Below are 14,865 nucleotides of genomic sequence, written 5' to 3' on the forward strand. Positions count from 1 at the left end.
AATTATCAAATGCCCCAGTGGCCATCAAGGAGCAATTAAATTGCCTCACCTAGACGCGTCCTCAAGGCGAGTCATCTCGATCAAAACGTAAAACGTCATACAAAAACACGAGGAAAAAGGTTGCTCATTGGTGAGATACATATTTTTAGAATCCCTTATCGCTTGGGTACGCCCCGAATCACACCGGTGTCTGGTGTCGCATGGAATTTTTATGATCGTAGAGAGTTCGAGCAACAGTAGGGACAACAAAAACCAAATCATCTCTCCTCGCTCAAAGGCTCAAATGGTTCAAATGGATCGAAAAGAATGACGAATCTTCGGAAGCGTTAACCGTTGCAGTGTTTAGGAAGGTTAGTCGTGAATGGATATACCTCACTAGGGTGGGCAAAGCGTTGAAAGGTGTTGAGGGAAGCAGGGCTAAAGGGTGTTTTATTTTATTTTTCCCACCGGCTAGGGATTCTGCTGTCATCGGGCAGCTGACGATCAGCCGGCGTTTGCGATGGTAATTTATGTGTTTACGATGGATTAAATCGTACGGCACGGAGTGGAATAAATCATATCGGAATGCTTAAGATGCGTGTTGATGTTGTGCTCGATCGAAAGTGAAAGCATTGTCGTACCGGCATTAAATGGAAATGTATGACATTTTACTGCCACTTGGATTGGAACTATCGATCGTTTGCATCGTGGGACATAAATCGTTTGTATTTAGCTATGCTGAAGGGCTGGACTGAATCTTGAGGAGCAAATGATAACATTAAAGGATAGTATTTTATTTAGTTTGATATTTTATTAAACTTTTTCCTATCTAATAGTTTTTGAATTAAAAATGCCCAAAAACCAGCAAGAAGTATGAATCAAATCGTCGTCGGTTGAGTAATTTTAAGCAATATCCCGGGGTTTTTTTAAATGTATTATGCACCGCAGAATGTTATGATTTCTTGATATAGTAATATTTAGTTTTGATATCACTAAACCAGCTATACCATGTCAGAAGTGTTTGGAACTTTATTGCAAATGAGCAGCGTGTAATTTATTACATGTTTATTTTGATTTCTATTCCATATCAAATGATATCTGGCCAAGAAGCAGCATTTCTTTGATGAAATCAAGAATTTATTTAAGTAAATAGCACTTTTATCAGTTTTATCTTACCGCTTTGATCACTAAATAAATGTATTTTGACTTATGTCGCGCCATTATGTTAAAGTTTTGAAGAGTTTGGTTGTGTTTATTTATACAATTTATACAATTTAAATTGAAGTTAGGAACTTTGCATTAATAACGGCAGATATTTTATTCAATTACATTTTTTACTATTGGTTTTCTTTCTTTGTGACGCAAATAAATGCTTTTAAATGTATTTTTCATGTATTTTCTACATCTGTCGGTATGAATTTCGGAGTTTCTCTGTTGTTTTTAAAGAAAAAGAATTAAATTTATCGATCTTTTTTTTAGTATTCACATTTGCTCAATATGCCACGATTCTTATGCATATTTTTTTGTTTCATCCCTCTTGAACTATTGTCTGATGTCTCGGGAACCTTCTACCTCAACTTCTCGAACTTCCACCATGGCACAAAGTTTTACGGCCCCCGCTGTTAATGTTTGCCATGGGCCCGAAACGATTGTTATGCATTAACCAGACCATAAACGTCCATCCCCATCCATGAAAATCAATTTACACCGTCCGTTACACACAGCCATTCCGGACAACCGTTTATCTTACTGCCATTCGCTACCTGCACCTCAAGTCAAGATGTTAAATGACTCGATTGGCCACGCGTGGCACAGTTTACCCAGCGGGACCAGCGCACCCCAGAAGGCTCGGCAGGCCGTGCTTGTGCACCGAAATAAAGCCAATTATTTTATGACCTCTAGCCTCGGTGAATCATTCTCCAGGGCCAGGGCCAGAAAGGTATCGAATATCATCGAAAACACACACCAAATTTGTTAGGCTCTATTGCACCCAACGCGCTTAGACGGTTTGTAGGAGGCTGCACCGCTGCATGATTTGCATTCGGCTGGCTGACTGGCGTTGAAGAACTCACCCGCCCAACACATGTCGACCGGCTGGGCATGCTCTAATTAGTGTTTCATTAACAGATGTCATTTGTATTTAAATGAGTTTCCATATCCATTTTCACACACGGGCACGGGCAACGGCGTTCAGCTTCCTTCCGTTGGTATGGAAGTTTCCGAGGTGCCGAGGAATGTGAAGATGGTCCGTTCTCTTCCTCTAGACAGATTGGGAAAGTTGGGAATTACTAGCAGCAGAAAAATGCGGACACGTCTGCGGCTTGAACTCATAAAAAGTGAATCCTTCACTATGGGTAAAGAAACTCGAACCCTTACCTAGCGCGTGATGAGCTGAACAAAGATTCAATTCAGATGAGATCGAGCTCGTCGCCCAATCTCAATACAGATGCCCCGGTACATTCGTTCGTATGTGTCCATGCTGCGTATATCTGGTTTTTCTCCACTCACTTTTTTTTTTACTCGCCCACTTCCTTCTACCGTCTCCTCCTCCGGCCTTCTGCTTCAATTTTCCATCTCAGTGACTGAGTGCGATTCGTTCCCGCTCGTTCACGTGATGGCTCGTTATTTATGACAGTGATTTGTCTAGAAGCGCAAAGGAAAACTGATCCCTTCGGCCGCTGCTTTGGCACCGCTCGTTGCTCTATTTTTGAACGAACAGAGCACATCCGATCATTGCGACCAGCAGGGCATGCAGGGCGACGGGAATAACACGTTGAAAGAATTAGGTTGAGGAACCGTCCCTCAATCTCTCGGAGTGGGTGTGCGTACGGTGGGAGTGGCGGTGGTTTCATCTCTTTGAACAGCAAAATATGGCCAACCAGAAGAATAAATAAATCTATCGGCATAAAAATATTTAGATTATAATTACTAGCACTGGTATGGTTTCGGTTAGTTCGTCAGCCCAGCAACATGGGAGCAAGTTAACAAGGTTGAACCAAGCGTAAGCTCGGTTTGGGCCTCGGTGCCGAAGGTTGGAAGCCGGATCCGGTGAGAATGTTGCTTTCCGTTGTGAAACAGAGCAATCGAAATTCCGTACGTTCGTTCCAGGAACTCCTGGAAGCCTTGGCTGGAATCGGTTTTGATGAATGGCTCGTATGGATGATGTATGCGCACGGATTTGGGCACTGTTCCACAGAGGCAGTGAGGCAGTTCAGTCGATCGAACTGTGCTGTGTGTTGGCAGGGGCAATGCGATTTGCCAAAACGAATGTCATACAAACAATTATGGTTTTGGAGTTAGAGGAGAGCGAGGACGCACTGTTGGCAGGGATAGGTTTTCATAGGTTTTCATTTCATTCAAATTGTATCTTTTTGGTACGGTGTGTCATGTATTGCATTCGGATGTGGTTGTGTACAAATAAATAGTTTATCGATGAGTTTGTAGAAATTGCTTGGACAAAAAGAATGCTTCAATTAAATGTTTTCTATTTCTGTTGTTGAACAGATGGGTTAGCCACATTGCAACCGGTCAGGCACATGCGGATAAATTTTATGCATTAATTATGTTTTAACAGTTTTGTCCGCATGCATACTGTTCATGCAATGTGTTTTACAGAATGTTGGTCAAATAAGTACTTGGGAAATATATTACTAGAAACCACGTAGACAATGAGCTTAAAAATACAGTAGTCTAAAGCTTCAATATTATATGCAACCAAGTTCAGTGAATTTAACTGCAGCTACATGCATGAAGGACTTTTATAGCGACTAACTTTTTAAATAGGACAAAAGAAATTCAAGAAAAGATCGTATTTAATGACATTAATCAATCATATTTTCCAAGCGAAAACTTCGATCGATTCGATTCGATAAAAGGCAAGTTAATTGATGTTAAACAACGAAAATATCGCTGTTTTTTTTAGAATTGAAGTAAAAAACTCTTCAAAATTGTACATGTTTAACGACGATATAACTGGAGGCTTCGAGTCAATATATCAAAGATGGTTTGTAGGGTTCATCTTGTGCAAAAATGGCTTTGTAGACCATTTTACCGCAACCATTGTGTCAAAAAAAGACATGATTTTGTTTGAAATAATCAAACTAAATAGTAATTATCCTGCAAACCTATTACCAGACGATGTGCAGTATACAATCAGTGTTAAACTTTAAAATTATTTTATTCGCTCAACCTTGTTGTTTGCTCTAGAGTTGTTAACAATTCGAAGCAAAACACAATATTTTATACTTCCAGTCAAATACTATTTTTGTGTGAAACATATCGGCGCTCGTGCGTTTCGAAGCGATGACCGAGTTTAACAGCATTACCCAGAAGAACCCAACTTCATTTGACCACTCACACTCAACTCGGACTGGTTCTGTGGAAATTTACCCCGAACGCAAATACCAAACCTTATCCGTCGGTCCGTTTTCTGCGGCGTGTTGGCGAGGACGGTTTTTCCTGCCTAGCTGATTTTCTAAGAACCATGAGAGGCAACGTCAAACAGAATCGCTTTACCATTGCGCGGAGGTTTCGGTCCGTTTTTCATTTCGCGCCTATCAAACATATCCGCACAGGCGAGGTGGGACGTAACTCACCCCACAAGTTTCCTGTGCACCTGTTTGTTTGGTTCATGCATCAACACAAATTAATTGCCATATTGCCAAGCAGCCAAACCACCGCCGCCATCGCCGGTTGAATGAGGCACTCGGCTGGCTCCATCACTCATTCAATTTAGGTGGTGTAGGATGCTTGTTTAGCTTTCATTTTACGTACCGAGTACACTCGCACCTGAAGCATTTCAATTAAATCCGTGTGGAGTGGAGAACTTCACGCTCCGGGATCGGGAGCGACCGTGCAACAGGACAAACAGGGACGCGGAGTGACTCATACACATACCCACACACACACACATATACAGACGACAAATAAAATCATCGACCGCACGGAAATGAAACGCGTGTTTGCGCTTGCGATGGTTGTACATTTTTTATGATTATGATATTCTTCCATCTCCGATCCGTACAGCGACTGCAGAAGGTGTCGAAAAGGAAAACGCCACCCAGGCAAGCTCACTGACTTGGGCGCGAATGGGTAAAAGTTGGGTGCGCGAGCCTGCTTACGGCAGGACCTGTGAAGACGTCCTGCTATGCGACACGTCTTTGGGATGAATCGACAAGATCGGGTTTTTTGGTCGGCCGAATGAAACACATACCCTATGCTCGATCTGCAAGGTGAAAATGGGTGTGTATGTGTGTGGCTGAGGTGTGCGACGAGCAAGCAATAAATAAATTGTCGGAAATTCGCGTTCTGCTTGAGAGGCAATAAAATTTTTAGTGCTTTCGTTTTGTGAGTGTTGTGCGAGTGAGTTGTGGTTGTTTTGGTCGTACGGCTAGAGGCTACCGGGTCGCAGTGTACTGGCAGGGAAAGCGTAGACAGGTCATTGCTGCCACGACTGGCAAATTCCTCCGAAGCCTTTCACCCGGCTCGGTGAGAGTAACTTTTCTCATTCATTATTTATAAAACAGCCGAAAATCCATATACGTTAATAAAGTTCTCCATTTTCGAGACTGTGCTCACTGAAGGGGGCATTTGGAATGGGGTGGATGCGGACTTTTTTGCGGGGATCAAAAATAGGGAAAAACACACTCACCCTTCGTTTTGTGCTCGACGAATTTAAAATGTCCCGTCTTGTGGGACTATGATGTGGTTTAGCTTTTAGCTCATTTAAACTCGGTAACGCCTGTTCATCGCCCGCTTAGTCCCTCGTGGAAAGCTCTTCAGGTAAACGATTAGGTGACCGGGTAATTTAGAAATGCGTTCCCATGTGTTGCTACTACTACCAGATATTATTATTTTCTTTACAAAAAAAAGAAATAAAGTATCCCACATCATCAATTCCCTTTGGAAGAACCTCATTCGACCACTCGAACTTGAAAGCACGTGGGTTTTTGTTTCACCTTTTTTCTTAAAACGACCACTTCCAGCTAAAATCAGATAAAAATCTCATTAAGAACAAAAAAAAAACCTCTCATACGCACACCGGCATTCAGTAGGAGCTTTGGCCAGATCTCGATACTACGAGCATCTCTATCCATTTTCCATTAAACAGAAACACTAGAATAACGCTCTACAAACGAATGAAAACATGGCGAATCGGACAAAACTGGTCGCATATCTTCCAAAAGCTCACGTGTACTAATGTGTGTGTTTGTGTGTGTCAGGGTGGATGTAGAGGTTGTAGAAATTGAGTGAATGTAAATAGTAAGCTGTATATGGAGGTGGTAAACAAACAGCCCACATGCTCGTAGCCATGATATACATTGCGTAAGTATGGGCCAGGTCAACGAGCGTCAAGCGTTTGATGCTGTTGCTGATGATGATGATGATGGTGATGGCAATCCTGATAGACGATTCGCTACGGATTTCTAGGCACTCGAATGGGGACACTATCAATTCAGTCGCATGCCTATCCAGCACGACACAATGGCTCGAAGGTTGAACGATTAACTGTACTGGCGCAATCGGAGCTATTCTCTAATGCTTTGCACGCACAGTGGGATTAGACCGGTGGCACGTTCTGACAAGATGAGAATTTACATTATTTGATGAACTTACGGGCAGCTGTGATAAGGCGGGCATAGTGAGAAACACGTATCTGGATATGTGGGAAGACATTAGGATATAGTTACCTCTTTCAAATATGTTAAAGAGATGCGTATGGCTCACAATACATGGCACAAAATAGGCAAAACCTACCACCAAATGACACTGTTTACAATTATTGAATTCAGAATGTAGTTATCACGGGATTGATTCCATCCATAATATCTCCGAGTTAGTGTTGATACCAAATTACAGGAACTTTCAACCACGAGAAATTTCAAATTGTTGAAGTTGGTGCAGAAGTTTAAAAAAATGTCATAATTGCAATTCCATCGTTCTCTCCGTTGTCCTTGTGTGAGCTGTTTTATGCTCCAGAAACTTCACAAACACTCATGAGAATATGAAAATTTTATTTTGAAATCTCTTGAAGCCCTGTGCCTTTAAATAAGCGAATTAAACTTCAAACGGACACCGTTAAATTAACTTCAACATAACTGAGGTAAACGGCATACTAAAGCATTTGAATTTATTCTATCCTACACTAACCATTCCTTTAACGACAGCAGTTTTTTTTCCAAATCGATCTAGTTTCACTGTCCATTTGCTAACACTCCCATCAACACCGGATGCCCACGGATGCACACACGCACGACCTGCACACTTGTACGCAGTGTGCAACGTTCGGGTGTGCTTTTAATTTCGGTCCAGCTTTTAAAACGCACACGGTACACCTGCAATCTGGTGCTATCTGCCCTGCTAGCAACAAAGAATAACATTTCACTTATCAAAATTCAAATAAAATTCTTTCCCACCACTCGGCTCCCCATTTCTAGCAGCCACTGTTGGAATGGGATAAGCGAGATAAAACCTCCCGCTATCGGGGCGTGATGGAATCCTTCGATATGAAAGGAGCATAGGGCGGGTTGTGCTGGTTTGTTTTCGGTGCAGTCCATTCCATTTCACTGACCAGAATGGACGACCAGTAAGAAGCTTTTCTCCGCTGGGTAGCAAAAAGGAGAAGAGCCCAAACCGACCCGATACGTTTGGTTTGCAGAGGGAGGGGGGGGAAAGGTTTTTGGTAAGATCCACTTTTAGCGATGCCACCGCACGACCGCCATTATCCTTTTTTACCAGCGTTTAGCCGGTCGCACAAGTAAATTGACCATTTTTCCCTCTTCGACCGATACTAATCTGCCGGTTGTGGCTGCAACGACGGTTGCTGGGTTTTACACAACGAAGGTCCGAATCGCAGTGCCGTTCGTACATTAGTTCATGGCGAAAGGTTGGTTGGGTGGGTTGGCCGGGTGCTAGGAAAAATTGTACGGTCAAGGCATTCAGTTTCCATCTAGTTCAATCTGTAGTGTATTCGTCAGAGAAAGGTCGTTAGGGGAGTGTGCGGAGTAAAAGGATAAGATAGGGGGAAGGTAAACCATTTCGAGGGCACCATTGGGATGCAGGAATTTAACCAACGCACTACTACAATGTGAACGAATCGAAAGGATAGAACCAAGAGAAGAAAACGAAGAAAAAAAAAACAACTTCTGATAAAACACAAGAACACGAAGCCCCCCGAAAACTGTTATCGCTAGAGGGATGAAGTTTTCAAATCAAGAAACTGACTCGAACGACTTCACGGGCTCGAGACTAAAGTAGGTGGGTCCCGGACTTTGAAGATGGGGGGAAAAAAGAGTTCCCGGTAATAGTTTTGAAAGGATTTTTCCATCCGATCGGTTGAGGTTTAACGGACAAACTAGGCGAGAAAACTTTTCCCTTTCGGAGGCTTTTTCCCGAACCTTGGCTTTGCCTTTCGGAGAAGCTTTACCGAACAATCCAACCAGGACAGATGAGGGGTTCCAATTTTCGTTGGAAATCCTTAGCAACAATGATCTATCAGTTGCCGTATGGTAATGGGTCGAGCAGGTTTGTCCACTTGCCCCGGAGGTAAAAGATCAAAATAAAACCTTTGACTGTGCCTTCTCGGGAGTAAAGGGACACAACTTTTGACCTCATGGTGTGCCGTGGTATCGGTGATTCGGAAAAATGAGCCTTATTATGATGGGGGGCCCCAAAACCCCAAAACTAATGAAAGATAAATCGAAGCCAAAACATTTCACCCAATTCCGTAAGCAGGAAAAGGAAAACTCACCTCGAACATGCACTGCGAATGATGGAGAAGGTTTATTTCCGTTTTCCGCTGAGCGTAACCATCATCACACTAAGTCGCTCATTAGCAAGAAGTTGGGAAAGCAGATTACAGTTCTGACATCTGGGATTGTTTGTTTCGCGCGCGTCCACCCTGACATCCTTGGGCCGTATTGTGCCAAGCGAATGGTTCATTTTTAGCCCATCGAATTCGTTGTCCTGACAAATCATCCGCATCTGCTTAAGCCCTTTGCTCACCTTGATTTTGCTTGGGACGGGTAATTTATGCACCGGAATTATTCCTCTCCATACTAGGCTCCGGAAGAGCCACGAAAAGAACGAAGAAATAAAAACTTTCTTTGGAGAGTTTTATTTGCACCTCCGGAAGGCTTCCACAGCTCGCGGTGGCATGGGTGGCGTCACGGAGTCGCGAAACGGTTTTGCTAATTTCTTAGGCTTTCGTGTTTAGTGGGTGCGTTCATTAGTTGTTTCGCTTTCGCCAGTCTTACGCTGCTTAATTTGCTGATCTCCGAGGGGAGATGACAATTTCCAGAAGCAATCGCTCGTACCCTCGCTGGCGTACGAATGTCCGCAAAATACCTTTCGCGCTAATCCCGGTCGGCCGGGCGGGTTGTACGCAGAATTGTCTTCTTGTCGGTCGTTATTTGGAATCGGAATGCAGGAGGTATATTCTCTCTCTCTCTCTCTTACTCTCTCTCCAGTTTGTCTGTTTATTATTCATTGCCGTAATTTATGCAATGCGATCGGTGTTGTTATGAAATAAATAATTGATGCGGCGGTTTTCCCACCTTTTCGGATGCGAAACGCTCAACAAAAAAACAGCATTCAAACACCGTGAGATCGGACCGGAGGGTGCGCCTTACGCGTTTCTGCCCACTGCCATCACCGGTGGATGGTTTAGTACGTTTTTCTAGGTACAATAATCTAAGCTTTTTCCGGTGTGACAAAATAAAACACCAAACGGAAGTGCTCTGGTTGCTAAAAGTGCGAAGGCGTCTTAAGCAGGGGAGGATTAAGATTGTATGTTTTTTGTCACTGTGGATGAAGAAGTTTGCGTTTTGACATTCAGTGGAGCTGTGGTAGCAGAGTGGAACGGTGTGAAGAAAAGGGACGATAAAAAATTAAAGAATAATTAGATTTGACATTCGCCGACAAATGCGAGCTGCCATTCCAATGGATAACGTTAAACATGGTTTCAAGGATGTTTTTGAAATTAGCTTTGCTGCATTCAGGATAGGTTTTGGAGTTACAGAAATGTGTTTATGTTCATCACGCTATCATATTTTACAAAGTAATCGTGTTTATGCTGGTTGATTTTATGAAGTTATGTCTTCGTTGTGTTCGTTTTAGTGTTTCTTTTGGATGCTTTTTTAATTGCAAAACTACGGTGTGTTGCCATTTCTATGTTTCTCTTTAGTTCACTTTACTAAACATTTGTGAATTGTTCGGATTTTTTTTTCTATTGCTTCTTTTTTTTAGCTGTTGTTGTTTGTTTAGCTAAGGTTTGTCTCAAGTATGGTTTATCTATAATACATGTACTTCCTTCTTTCATCATTTATAGTTACTTAAATTTTCACAGTTTAAGAAATATTAGGAATATATTTATTTATTTTCAGTATAAAGGCTTGTACCGTATTGTCATAAATTTGGATTGTGTTCATTATTATTTTTGAACAAAAAGCAATTGAGGACTTTTTGTTTTGTTTGGTTTGATTCTTTTTCTTTGCATTACTTTCCTGCATGTTTGATCATTATCATTTTTCCTTTGTATTATATAATTCATTCTTATTTGTTATGTTTTAAAATTTCTCTTTTTAAGCTACATTTATTATTTTTCAATCCAGGTAAATCATCGCACGAGTCGTTGTTCCATTTTTGTTTTCATTTATTTATAGATGCTTTGAGTCTCTGTCACTACATTCGTCTCTCTTCGTCGTTTTTCCATAAGAGTCTGATTGATTGTTGTATTTTTAGAATTTTATTTTATTTCATACACTGTCATGTTATTATTTGTTTTTTAAAGGCCGTCAAGATGTACGAAAAAGTTAACTATCCATTAGTTGTCCATTATTTTTTATATTATTTTTTTATTTATCTCCATTAATACGCCAAACTTATGAACGGTCATTAAACTAATTTTATTTAAAATTCAATTAAATACCTTAAAAGATTTTCTAGCGCACAGCCTAAAGCATTCAACTTACTATAAATACGCACAAATGCACCATAAATTGAACCCGACATCATTGTGCAACCATCACTACAGCGACTTATAAATTTATCACTCTCGTTAAGCTAAACGATACCGCAAACGAAATCAATTCTCGGGTGATTCACCACCACTATGGTTTGTCGGTTGACGGCGTTTGTGGAAAAGTGTTCGACAGATAAAAATAATATCGTTCCTTAATTTCCTACACATACACGGCGCAGCGTTGAGCGGGACTCATTTTCTAGCACCTTAACGTACACCAAACAGGCAGACCGGGCCGCCAATTGAGAAATCAAACCGGCATGCATACATATGCGGTGACCAATTAAGAAAATCTCATACCCACCCCAGCACCGAAAGTGAAAATCCTCTAAAAACCATCACCGGTCGGTTGTCGCTTAGTGTTAACCCATCTCTGTCCCGCTTAGGAAGCGATCCGATGTGCCTTAGCTACAGCATCCCAATGATACCGGTACCACAGTTGCCGCATTTTCGGTTCACACCAGTTTTCAAGCGTTTCCGAGTACACGGGCATTGACTACGGTATGGTGGTTCGAACGTGTCCATGCAACCATCCCTCGATCCGGTAACTTTGGAGAGCGTACGAAGAACGAAACGTTTGGACACTAATCCATTCCAATATCTTCATGACCGACGTCGCACAGCAAAATGGGACGCGGGACGACTTGGAGCGGGCTGGAGAAATACCGAAAACCCACCCAAAAACCTGCGATGCTGGTGTTTTGTGTCTTGTAAACAATTTTAATAACATTTCACGCTAATCGGAGTACAACATTGCCTCGGGAAGTGCTCTGGCCGGTGGTGGTGGGGGAGATGGGACCGTGATTGAATGCGTCGTTGACATCGATGCTTCGTGCATTGCTGTGTGTGTGAGTGCTTGGTGGGAAAAAGGGCTGCGTGAGGTAACCATCCTTACAACCTGATAGGGCGTGTAGCACGTGGTATAATCGGTTTTCCGGTCGTTGTCTCTTCTCCGGGTGGATTGTGTTATTTTCTTTCTTCATTTTCTCTTCGTTGTCTCTTTTTCTCCGCCCCGGGAACGCAGTAAGTCATCGTATGTGTGTTGGGGGATGAGAAAGAGACAGTGAACAGGTCCTAAGCCGAATGAAGATGTTAACACGCGCATCACGCATGAAACGCTAGAATAACAACTTGACGATCGGTGAAGGGTGGTAACGGTCTGATAAATTTTTATTTCTCGAACAACTCCAGCCACAAGCACAGGCCATGTCCTAGCTTCAAGCCACATGTTTTTCTTTGAAATATTTCATATTTTTTACAGATTTGACTTTAATAAGATATCTAACAAATATTAGTCAAAATATATACTGCTCAACCATCCATCCAACCATCTTAAATTGAGAAAACTATCCAAACAGCGTCTTTATAATCAAAAATATAAAAAAACGTTTTCTCTATCATAGAGCTCAACTATAAAAACACAAATTTGTCTATATCATTCTGTACGCTGATTCAGGATAGCAACGATTACATCTCGTTTCCCACTATGAGCACATTATCATCATCTCCTTCAGGACGAAGAAAGAAACGAAAGATAAACTTCCATCAACAGACCGTCTTCTTCTCGCACTTCATGCCGTTGTTTGTGCCGTGCACGATTCGGCTTATGTCGCCGGTGTGACCTCAGCCGGAATGGATGAAGGCATCGACGGCAGGGGGCGCGAGGGCGAAGGTCACAAAACGAGATTTGAAGATTATCACCGGTGTTCGTCGTTGGGCCGCCGGGTAAGAATGTGTTCGTCTCGTTGCGACGAAAATGAAACATAAACACGGCGTAACCGACAGGGCCGGTGCGCCGAAACGCGTGCCTGATCCAGATCAAAGCCCATGGAAGGTTTTCAAGCCCCGAGGTGGAGTGACAGGGGTCGTTCATCGTTGGAAGCAGCAGCAACAGCGTCTAACATAAACATACGCATCAACCCCTACCTGGGGTGTGGCGGTGTACGTGTGTGTGTGTGTGTGTGTGTGTGTGTGAGCGACCTGCGGAAGCTGATGGTCGACTTCCTGGCCCCGCCGACAAACCGTTTATGAGAGTCGCGCGAAAAGCGAACCCCAAATCTTACCTTCGGGCCGGGCCGGTTGACGCCGTTGAGACGTTAGACTGGATGCAAGGAACGCATGCTAAGAATGTACCTTTCAACGGGAAACCTATCGACGGGTCCGGGATAAGGCACGACCGGATCAAGGTGAAAAGCGAGCACAGGAGTGTTCCACGTTCACTGATCGGATTACGCGTGATGCGGATGGTGAATCGGACGGGAATGGGTGAAAGAAATTGAATTCCCTGAGATTTCGGGCGTGTTTGTGCGTGCCTATTGAAGCAGTATCTTGCAGAACCACAAGCTAAAAAAACACACACACAAACACACATATGATCATTGTGGAATTGGTTTTCATGCTCAGTTCAAGATGAACAGGCAAATCTGTCAGCGTGTTGCCAAAAGGCAGTAATTGTGTAAAACACGTACTTCGGCAACGCAGTAATCCAAACGTGCAATTGAAATAGAAATTGTTCAGCATTTATTCGGCTGGTTAGATCAGCTGAAACGTGGGCGCAATGTAATTTTCCCTCCCGCGATGATGCTGGAAACATATTCGGGAAAACCAAGAAACAATACATACATTCGCCCACACAAACAATCATGAATCGATAACAAATGGATTAGGAATGTCCATGACATGAACACCAATTATGACTTCAACAAGTTCGCAGTAATCCAAAACCTAACTGATGGCTGCTGGAAAAATTTCATTTTGGCACAAGTCATTTGTAAAGCACAACAATAGGTTGTTTAAAATTGAAAATTGTGGTACGACTCGTTCTAACAAATGGACAATAAATTCACTTGAATCTATTATTGGTATTTTCTAGATCGTTTGAGAACGTTATTTGGTTGTTAGTCTTCATTTAAGAGGAACTCTTAAACCACTAATAGTTCACTAGAAATGAGAAGGATTTCTATTAAAGTTTCGAGAAATGAGAAATCCTCAAAAACTTGAATTTCATAGCAAACAGGCAGTTTTAGGTGTTTTTGTGAGGTTCAGATTAGGAGATGAGATTGAGATTCGACGAAAAAACGAAATCACTTCCAAAGGACTCCTTCAATTTTGGAAGCGGCTCCGGAATGCAGGTGAAATTCTCCAAGTTCGGAACCGTCCGGAGCCGACAGGAGCCGTTTGAAGCCGTTTGGAGACGTCAGGAGCCGTCCGTAGCAGTCCGAAACGTTTTGATGATAGAACACCAATGTAGATTGTATCACCGTTCCATGGACGATTTGAAGCGCTAAAGAGTTTCAATTCATTTCAGCCCCAACGATTCCAACGGTTTCGGAACTGCTGACTAGCGGCTCCGGACGGTTCCAAACGGCTCCGGACGGCGCTGACGGCTTCAACGGCTCCGGATGCCGATTAGCGGCTCCGAACTGCGGAACCATGGTTTTCGGAAGTTGTTCGTGGGTGCGGGTCCGAGAACCCATCACTAGATCCCACTGCCTAAACCTGTTCTAGGTGGAATTGGTGTATATTACAACTTCTTATGGAAACACAATCCAGTGAGGTTAACATTTTGGCACTTAGATAAAGAGTTCTATTTGTCTTTGAAAGCTGTAAAATAATTTCAGTTAAACAGAAAAAGAGAAACAAAAAAAATGTGTACTCTATGAATTGTTTACAAAGTAAAATGGCTATGAAAACTCAGCGCAAAGTGTACACAATTTTAATTTCTAGCGTTCCATCGAATTCCTGGAAGCTTGCTAATGCTTTGAAGGAGCTTTACGAAACTTTTGCTGGAAATTACCGAAATCCTGATGCCGCTGTCATTTGCAACTGTTGTAAACTAGCTCCTAGCAGCTGACGCTTCATCGGAA

General features: G+C 42.5%; 1 protein-coding gene across 2 annotated transcripts in view; it reads left to right on the plus strand.

Moving 5' to 3' along the window:
* Positions 1 to 14,865, plus strand: part of LOC126557127 (uncharacterized) — a 402,968-nt gene that overhangs the window by 288,793 nt on the left and 99,310 nt on the right. Inside the window, exon 6 of one of the 2 annotated variants that reach the window (XM_050212798.1) lies at positions 4,850 to 4,859. The exons of the other annotated variant lie outside the window; for it this stretch is intronic. Coding sequence (XP_050068755.1) covers position 4,850 — 1 coding nt within the window. The 3' untranslated portion in view covers positions 4,851 to 4,859. Of the gene's footprint in view, positions 1 to 4,849; positions 4,860 to 14,865 lie in introns of those variants that run through there. 2 annotated transcript variants of the gene reach the window in all.

This window comes from Anopheles maculipalpis, chromosome 2RL, assembly GCF_943734695.1.
Source record: "Anopheles maculipalpis chromosome 2RL, idAnoMacuDA_375_x, whole genome shotgun sequence".
Lineage (NCBI taxonomy): Eukaryota > Metazoa > Arthropoda > Insecta > Diptera > Culicidae > Anopheles > Anopheles maculipalpis.